General features: G+C 43.0%; 1 protein-coding gene across 1 annotated transcript; it reads right to left on the reverse strand.

Annotated features, from left to right (window-relative positions):
* Positions 1 to 8534: 8534 nt before the first annotated feature.
* Positions 8535 to 9695, reverse strand: psmb11b (proteasome 20S subunit beta 11b). Its single transcript, XM_014992935.2, has one exon. The coding sequence runs from the start codon at positions 9693 to 9695 to the stop codon at positions 8535 to 8537; it is 1161 nt and encodes a 386-aa protein (XP_014848421.2).
* Between the last annotated feature and the right edge of the window lie 571 nt (positions 9696 to 10266).

The raw sequence follows: 10266 nt of genomic DNA on the forward strand, positions 1-10266 counted from the left end.
ATCCACTTAAAGGCCGAGCGTCCCTATCCTGCACGAGTGCAGCAGCCTTTGATAGTACAGCATAATGAGAACCATAACACGGTCCGATTTATCCACACTGATATTCTCCAAACTAAACGAAGGACACGTAGAAATGAAACATGCTTTTTTTTCCTCCCTTTCTCCAGATACTGACCCACTTGAAACAAGTAGATATTTGATCATGAGGCATATAAAGTAATTTCCGCCCTTCTTGCTTTGAATTCTCTCTAAAGGAAACCCACCTACCAGTTCCCCTCTTTTTTTTGTACATCTCATTTCATTACGCGCACCAATTACACAAGCCGTCCATATGTAATGCCTGATGTTCTACATCTGTTTGCCAGCATCTTTAAAAAAAAATTAAATAAATGAATAAAAATCGCTGAAAAATCCAAGTGGCTCCTCCAAAATACTTTTGTCTTCCCCAGCTATTGTGCATTAGCAGAGACTGAGCTCGCGGCGTACGTTCCTCTCTGCCAGCTTTACTCCAAAGCCCACGTTGCCAGCAGTACATGTCATTCAACGTTGTTTGAAGTCTTTAGAGATGTGTGTGTGTGTCTAGTGTAAGGCAAGGAAAGAGGATGAAAGTGCGAGGACGATTTGCTGTTGCTGGCTTGGAATGGAATGATGAGTGGTGACATAGCTCCAAATTGCAAATCGCTGTTTCAGTCTCACTTCCACTCTGCATTGAGTCGCTTCACTGCAACAAGGCTATTTCATTTTTATTAAAAATAGCCTGTGCATGTCAGGCCTTTTACATGGGGGTGGGGGAGAAAAAGGGGGAAATGGGAGGCATGGAGGGAGCAAAGGAGGTGAGTGGTGGTGAAAGTACTTTGGAATGGGGGTAGGAGTGTGTTGGGGGGTCAGGCTCTGCTCCATTTGCACATCGCCTGTCTTTTTTTATTTATTTATCTTTCCTCCAGCCTCTACCATTTGTCTTAATGCCCTCAGTCCTCTCATCCATCCCCATAGTCTCTTCCCTCCTCAGTGCACACGGGCAAATCTCTTAAGTCCATCCAAATCGGACGGGTGAAGAGAGCCACACTGTACTCAGCACATCAGTCTCCTCATTATTGTCAAGGTTTGACACTCAGACAGCTTAAGTGATACAACAGCAAACTCATTGTGCTGACGAAGTGTTCAGTCGTGTACTTTATTTGTCAAATAAAACTGCCTCCACCCCTAAAAGGATGATATACCTACAGCGCTTTCCACTTGATCCCCGAACATTAGAACTGCAAACTTCAATGTATTTTATTGGGTTTCCCATGTGATAAATCAATTCAACGCAGTAGTAGGGAGTACATTTGGGGTGGAAGGAAAATTATAAATGGCTTTTTTCCCTCTCTCTCTCTCTCTCTCTCTTTTTTTTTACAAATAAAAAATATAAAAAGTGTAATTTCATTTTTTGTGTGTTTTCACCTTCCCTTCAGTCTGACGCCCGTACATAAAATCCAGCTCAATCAACTGAGTTCAGAAGTACCTAATTAGTAAATCGTCCAACTGTGTGTAGAATAAATCTAGCTGTTCTCTGAAAGCCTCAGAGGTTTTGTTAGTGAACACAAGTACAAAGAAACTACAACCTGAAGAACGAGGAACGAAGCAGACAAATCAGGGAGAATTTTAAAGCAATGCTTTGTTCTAAGTAAACAAGGAGCTTTGAACGTCTTGCGGAGCGTTGATCAATCCATCGTCCAGGAGTGGAAAAGAGTATGACGCAACTGCAACCCTACCAGGACAAGGCTGTCCACTTAAACCAGCAAGCCGGGATAGGAGAGCGTCAATCAGAGGAGCAGCAAGAGGCCTGTCACAACTCAAGAGGTGCGCCAACTCAGTCGACGCGACGACTATTTGTACAACTCTCAAATCCAGTTTTTATGGAGGAGTGGCAAGAAAAACTCCATAGCTTGAAGAAAAACATTTGCAGTTTGCAAAGAAGCGGTAGGGAGCTCATCAGAGTAAGGTGCTCTGCTCATGTTAGACTAAAATTTACCTTTTTGACCTACAAGCAAAGTAGTATGTATGGAGGAAAGTTAACTCTGGAGCTTTAGTACAACGTCCTTATAGTGAAGCATGGCGGTGGCAGCATCATGTTACGGGCATGCTTTTCTTCAGCAGGAGAACAAACAGTTGGTAGAAGGAGGTTCACCTTCATGTGTGAGATTAACTAAATATTTCAGTAATAGATTATCCTGACGATAAATCAGATAATTATCACATTCTGCAGTTTTCATTTGACCACTTAAGTCTTTTCTAATACAATATTGGAAATACAATGAAACATGCAAACAAGCAATTTTACTATTTTTTTTAAAATAATACAATAAACATTTTACAGCATGTAGATAAATAACACAGCATTCCTTTGTTTACACTCGATTGTTTATAGCAAAGGATCCATATGCAGTCAAAAATAATAATCATTGTAACCCTTTCTGCTTGAGTTGACATCAATATAGTGTCAGGCTGATCTGTCGGTTATGTTTTCAATTAAATGATTAATAATTGGACAGCCAAAGGTGCTTAATAGAAGATTTGTTTTGCAGAATTTTAACCAGGTGAAGCTAAAGCTAAGTCTCTTGAGGACCTCTGGGTAGAACATATTTACAGACAAAAAAGGTTTCATCTTGAGTGCAAAATGTGAATATTCTGGTTCAGTTTGGGCTTAATTACTGCTCTTTCATCAGATGGCCTTTTTAGAGACTGCATACACCTGTTATCGGTTAATCGATTACTAAATTAGTTGATTAATCGTTTCAGACCTATGCAAGAATGGAAAAGTCAATGTCCAGATGTACGATTTGACAACATATATAGATGCTATCTGTCCAATCTGACTGCTATTGAACTATTTTGAAGTATCTATATGAAGGATGAAAGAGACAAAACCCAGACGGCCTACACCAACAATTGCAGCAATAGGTGGTTCTGTAAGCATTGAGGGGGGTCAGAATACGTCTTCTGCATCCCACACTTTTCAGATTTTTATTTGAAGAAAATGTTTAAGCATATTTATGATTCCAACTGCTTTGCACTTGGGTACCATTTTGAGTTGATCTAGCACATAAAATCCCAACAGAATTAATAAAAGTTTGTAGTCATAATGTGGCAAAATTTGGAAAAGTTAAGGGTTTTTTTATAAACAGTAAAACAAAGGCTATTAAATATCCTACAGCACACGATGCCTCACTGCAGCCTCTCTTTGCTCTGGGTTACACACCAAAGCCCCCTGACACACACGCGCGCGCGCGCGCACGGAAACAAACACACGCAGTCACTTGTGAACCATTATTAGCATCGTGATACAATAAACAGCCCCCGGAGCGCGACCTTGTCTTGTTAGAGCAAACCGGGAAAATGACCTACTTGATGCATGTTAATGTGATTAAACACACTTGGGCTAACTATTATAATGAACGCAACGTCCTAAAAATACAGCTGTCGGCAAATAGCCGGCGTCCACGCGCTCACTGAGCCAGCAGCAGCGTTTTTTGGAGGAAAGTGAGCGTCTCCGCACGCGGCAGTTGAGAGTACCGCGCGTGCACGGCGGGCAAGCTCGCGCGCTTACATACACACAAACATTGCCAATGAATAAATAAATGAATGATGAAATCGAGCCGTCTGTCAGACGCTGGCGCTCAGCTCACTGAACCAAAAATAATAGTTTGCGTCCTCTCAACAACCCCTCACCCAGCCGACTGAAATTTCACCTAAACAGTTCGCACATGTTCGTGGAAACAAACGCTGCTTCTGTGCTCCAATTCAAATTGACAGTCAAACACTTGTAAACCGCCTCCTGGTTTAGATAGGAGCCCCCGCAGATAAAACAAGCGAGCGTTAAACTAGACGAGCGACTGCTGGAAACTTGCCACATCACTGTGAGGATTTCTTTCTCTTTTTTTTTTTTTTTTTTTTAAAGAAGTGATTCATTTGGGTAAGGGAGAGCTTACCGTGTGTTCCGCGGCGGAGTTCCTGCGGTTTAACGCAGCTGAAATGAGTCCAGCGAGGGGGGGAGCGGGAATGATGCTGAGGTTCATGCGAGCTCAACGTGAAGTCTGTCCACTTAGCCCAGTCTCCCTCACGCTCCGTCTATCCCTCGCTTCCTCCCTCGCTGTGCGTTTCTACCCCTTTCTCTCTTCCCCGCTCTCCATTAGTTTGTAACTGCCACAGAAAAAGACCCGTAGTTACACTAAAAGCCTTCTATTTTTGACAGATGTGACCAATGAATAACACAGACAGGATAAACTGTCTCTCGTCACCCATAAATATCCGTTTTAATTGGTTGCAGGTTTCATTTTGTTTTTATCCCATAACACTTATAAGGTCTTCATCACCGTAACCTGTTTGTGAATCAGATATATAAGGCAGCCCTGAGGATCTTGTCCTCAAAGTTGATGTGATAGATGGAGGGAAAATGGGCTAGCAGAAGGATTTGAGTGAGTCAGACAATGTCTAAATTGTGACAGACATCCTGGCCAGACCACCAGGCAAAACTCTTGTGGGATGTTCCTGCTCCGCAGCAGTCAGGGTCCATCAAAAGCGACTTGAGGAAGCCTGACCCGGATTAGCTTCTGTTCCGTAGTTCAAATTGCTGGGAAAGAAGCTGGTTCTCATAGAAAAGTGTCAGAACGGAGAGTGGCTATTGTATTTTGACAGACCTGTCAGGATGTCACTGCTAACCATTGGACCAGCAGCAATGGAAGAAGTTTTCTTCTGCTTTTACCTGCCAAACACATGGCACCAGGATACACACTATGAGGAAAAAGGCAAGCTGGCAGAGGCAATGTTTGGGAAACACCGTGTCTGTCCTTCCCTTTGCTTCAACGCATATCATCTAAGCATTGCTGGCGTCTGCGTGCACCCTCTCAAGGAATAGTATTCCCTGAATTTCATAGGTCCTTTCAGAAGGAAAATGTTTCCTGCAGCAAAAATACATTTATGGAATGGTTTAAGGAGGACAACAATGAGGATGTGTTATCAACTTGCCCTCCAGATTTCCCAGATTTCAAACCAATTGATCTTCGGTTAACCGGCACGGTTAACCAGTGCGATTCCTAAAGATCCCAACTCACAAGTTATGGGACTTCATGGATTTGCTGATACCTTCAAGAAGTTTCTACAATAGTCCAAACAACAAGTGTTCAAGGCACTCTTTTTTTTGGCAACAAAAGTGGGAGTGGGAGCAGGGAGCCATTTGGCCTGATTAGTGTATGTTTTCTTTAATGTTCTTCTGTGTCTTATAGTCCACTAGAGCGCAACCCATGCACAAAATCATTATCAGAAACTTTGCACTTCTCCTATTTCTACCCCTCTCAAGCGTTGCCAGAAAATTGGCACTTAGTTCTACATTTAAGGGCACCATACGACAAACAGCTTTCTGAATTTGCTTAAAAGATGTCATCTGGTTGACTCTAATTATCCCCCTTGTCAAGCTTTTGTGCTGCATCCTATTTTAGGAGTGGACACTTCAGTATCGCCATGACTCAGGAACAGACGGAAGATTGTCAGCACAATTGGCTGTATATTCTTGTGGCAATAATATCTGGTGCCCACACCGATTTATTTAATCTAAATGATTCATTTAGTTAATCTTAGCACAGACACACAACAACTGCAAAGATAAAGTACACCCTCTTTCAAATTTAAAGGTATAAACTTGATCTTTACCAGATTCAAAAAATTATCAAGCTATCAAACTTATCAAAATTGTCCAAAAGATACTACCATGTCATTATTTATGAAGTAAACATTTGAAACCCAATCTGTAAAAAGCTAAGTACACGCCAGTACCCTGTAGAGACACATTTAGCTGTTATAACTTGAAGTAGCCGTTTCCTCAAGGGCTATTTGTTCCTACATTAATTTGACGATTTTTGGGTCACTCTATTGCAACATAGCTTCAGTTAATTGAAGGTGTCAGCCTATTTGTGCATGTCTCCCTTGCAGTATAATCCAACCACAGCCTTTCAGTGGGATTGAGGCCAGGACTGAGTCAAAGACATCTTCATCATTTTTGTTGTCACCTTTGTACACCCCGGCCTTGGTGTGAACTTCACGGTTTTCAGCTGTGAATAATCTCACTGTAGAAAACTGGGATTGTAGGAGAATGACCTTTTTAACCCTTCCCAGATTTATGGGCAGCAAACGTTGCTTCTCTAAATTCATAGCCGACACCTTTCCTTCTGGGCGCTGTGTTAAACCACACCTGTATGCTTTTAATCGCACTGATGATTATCAGCTTTTCAATTGCATTTCATCTGCAGCTTGTGTATATTGGATTGCTTCATGTTTAATCAATAATGAAATATTTGTGTTTTTATCATGAAGAAACACTTGGGGACCATTGAAAAGGTCTCGGAGCAAGACTACTTAAAAATGCTGTACCTTTAGAAAGTGCAGTCTCGACCAGTCAAGATTGATTGAGTCATTGCAGTAAGTGGAAAACTAGAGATCCTCAAAGGAAGTTACAAAGCGATAGCATAACCCTAAGGGCACTTGTCAGATCTCTTGTACCCAGCAGTGTGCAGAGGTTTATTAATGCCAAGTACAGAGCAGGCACAAAGTGAAGTCAAGGAGCAGTAGGAAGGGTTTGAGAGTGGACTGTGCAAAACATGTTCAGAGCTCATCCCTCCGTTTTTGTTGGAAGTCTTCTGCTGCTCATTTGATTTTTAAACCTAAGTGTTCTTTTTCTCAGTCTTTAAATGAGTCTTTCCCTACCAGCTTTCAAGTCTGAACCATCCGTTTTGTTGCTATGCCTTCCAAAAGTATCCATACCCCTTGAGCTTTTTCCTATCTTGCTCTATTATGCTCTACGGATCGCATTAAGGCTTTCTGAATCGTAACATTCTCAGTGTTGGCTGGATGTAAAGTGTCTGCGAACATCAGATTTCAAATCTTGCCACAAATTATCATTCAGACTGAGGTTTAGCTGTTCACAGGTGGCTGTCGTCCCCAACCCTGCCAGAATCACGTGTCCGCTCTAGATTAACCTAAATCTCTTTATTTAATTTTCTTTTACATTTCTGTAAATAAATTAACTGCTCCGTCTTGGCTTCAGATGGCATTTGTTGCGAATTGGAGCTAAATGAACTAAAATCTTTCTCATCCTGCTTTATAAAAGCAGGATGATGTTCACCACTCTGTGTTACAGTTTGGATGATATTGTCAGGGTATTTAGCAGTGTGTGCTTTCTGCCACATACTGTATATTATACTTTGGATGCAGGCCAAAACGTGGCATATGGGTCTCATCTGACCAGAGCACCTTCTTTCACTTTTGCTGCATCCCCCTGGAAAACCGCAAACAAGACTTCTTAAGGTTTTTTCTCAAAAAAGGCCAAATTTTGTGCAGTACAGAATGAATAGTTGCTGAGGTTTGTGCTTGTAATGTGACAAAATGTGAAACATTCAAGGGGGGGATGCTGTTGCAAGTCACTGTGTTCCTTTTGTTTTGTTTCTTTGTTTTTTTTTTGCTTGTGCTCAATAATCCCTCTATTATTGGTCTTCCAATGGTGGTTATCATAGATCAGATGGGTGAATAATGCTTCTCCTCCTCCTCACTCTCACAGACGCAGTCGATCAGACATTGGTTGGAGAGGACATCTCTGCTCATGCTGCTGTCAGGCATCCTTGCGTGTGATTTATTTTACACTGTTAATAGCATATAGACACGCTGACTGCACACATATGGATGTGTTCACCATTTAAATTTTTGTCACACACAATAAATCAAAACACTTATGAATTAGCTCATCACAGCTTCATGGGAAAACAGATTTCCAAGCAACGCTTGCCCACGTGCCATAAAACACCTCCCATGTGGGAACCTCTAGGCAAGTGTTTTCACTAGAAATTCAAGAAGGTGTGGTTTCACGATAGGATTAACCACACAATTTCTTTCACCGCGTCTTTCCGCAGAGTCATTGTCATTTGAATAATAACTTGTATTTATGAGCGCGGCGCTCACACAAAACGAACAGGCAAGTTCAGCCAAATCTCATTTATTCATTAATTTATTGACGCGTCAACGAAAATTCAGAAGTGTTTCGACAGTAGGCACAAATCAGTTTTCAGCTGCTGCTCTTTTATTGCTGGAGTTAATGTGTTTCCCCACACACAACAATACATCACGAGCCTCAACTTGAGGTCCTCACACTACTCATTGTCTGCTTCTCTCTCTTGTTTATGTGATTAAAGCACATTAAGAGGTAGGTGGTAATTATCCCAGATGAAATGATTTATAATCCTTTAACATCTACATCAAAATGGCAGCCAGCAGCGCTCAACGCTGTAAGAGCACTTTTTATCATCACTGCAAACAAAACATCAGCTGTTTATTAAATGGAATGATATGCATGCCCAAATCTTCGGAGAGATAGCCTGGAGGATGCAACTGCCTGTCTTGTTCATTAATTTAGTATTTGCTCCAAAGATACAGCCTTGTTTCTCCAAAGATACAGCCCGGTGTTTGCTTTTCTTTTTCCACTGATGTTTCCTTTTGTTTGTTTCTCGTCTTTACCCTGACAAAGCCGTGCCTCGTCTCTCTCGCTCAAGTCTTCGTCTCTCTTTTTCTCTGTAATACTCCTCTTTCAAGTCCTCGCGAGTCCTACGAGTCCATCCTTTTGAGGTGACGTGATAGACGTCCACAAAGTTCCCAGAGTACGCATCCCTGTGGGTGGCCCTGTACACAGCTTCCCTTGCTATTGATGTGGCCTCCTCCACGGTCAGGCCCCACCGAACCCCTTGGTCTAAGATAGAGTACGCGTAGGGTGATCCTGAGCCCACAGAAAAGAGCGATCCCTCCAGGCGAGTGCCATCGCTGCATACATAAAACAGACTGGGACCAGAGAAACTTATTTTTCTCCTGGAACACTGCTGCTTTGTGAAAGAAGAGCTTTGAGTCTTGGAAACAGAGACCTTTTCACCAGGGGCACCCGCAGTCTTTTCCAGGTGAGCCTTTGTAGTCTCTCTGCTTTCACTATGAGCTGTCTCTGAGCCTCCATGGTCACAACATCCATCATCCGGGTCTCCTCCATCCCACCCACACAGCGTGGCAGCCACGCAGAGCTCGGTTCCCTTGAAAGGGTGCAGCATGTGTGAAAGCAGCTTGGCAGCCCCCCTCGTGGACAAACGCCGTCCGTAGCGAAGCTGGTAGAGGCGCAGCTCTCTGGAGAGGATCCGTTTCCAAAGTGCGCAGTCGGCCGAGGTTCCCGAAGTGGTGCCCACCAGGTGGCTGTGAATGGGCAGGATCTTCTGGGAGGCCGGGCACGCCACGAGGCCCGAGCAGCTGGAACGAGTGTCCGCCGCAGCCAGAACGCCACCCTGGAACATGAAAGCTAGGGTGGTGGTCCCATGAGCCATGGGGAAGGGAAGCGGCACGGCTTGAGAGGAAGTGAAAGGAAGACTTTCAGGCAAAGAGGACGGTATTGGGAGCATTTCTGGAAATGGGATTCCACTTGAGCTCTGCATTGTGCTGATTTGCCCAAACTGTATCGGGCTTTCATCCAGATAACCTGCTTCTGGAATATAAAAATGGAATAGGCTTGTGCTATTGCTCAAGGCCACACCAGATGCATAGCTACAAGATTTCCTTTTTCCACTTGCCGTTACATTTCTCGCAGTTCCTACACTTTCCTGAAAGATATCTCCAAAATTGCACAGGTCCTGCAAAGCCATTGAATAAAAACTTTCAAAGTTTTGAATGCCTTGAAAATGCTCTTCTAAAATAACTTGCAAGAGCTTTGAAGCCCTCAGTCAAATGTCAGCCGTCTAATGGAGACTGTACATCTGAAGCCCGCGGCGATGCTTGCAGTAATCATCGTTTATATAGACAAGAAGGTCGGGCTCATGTTTCTGTGTGGTCACTCAAACAACCCATCCGCATCATTACCAATGTTTCATTCTCTTTGAAACACATAAAGTCAATAGCCCATGGGTAATTAATTTTGGCTGTGATATCAGGTTGTTTTTCACATCAGATTGCTTCAAAGTCTTGTGTGGGCGTAGGCCAGAGAGAGTGTGGGGTGATGTTGAAGCCTTGGCTCGAGCACTCTAAATTAACTCTGACTCTTTGATGCAGCAGTCCTACGGATCAAATCCCTGTTAGAATAACGCATGATGTCAATGCGAAGCTTCACAGCAGCGCTGCACAGACGAGCCCTTTCCAGCACGCCACTTTTTCTTTATAGGTGATTCACACTGAACCTTGAACCTGCCACACCAGAATATCAGGTAGCGCCGCATTTTG

This window comes from Poecilia mexicana, unplaced genomic scaffold (assembly GCF_051168715.1).
Source record: "Poecilia mexicana isolate PSO_F unplaced genomic scaffold, ASM5116871v1 scaffold_4, whole genome shotgun sequence".
Classification (NCBI taxonomy): Eukaryota; Metazoa; Chordata; class Actinopteri; order Cyprinodontiformes; family Poeciliidae; genus Poecilia; species Poecilia mexicana.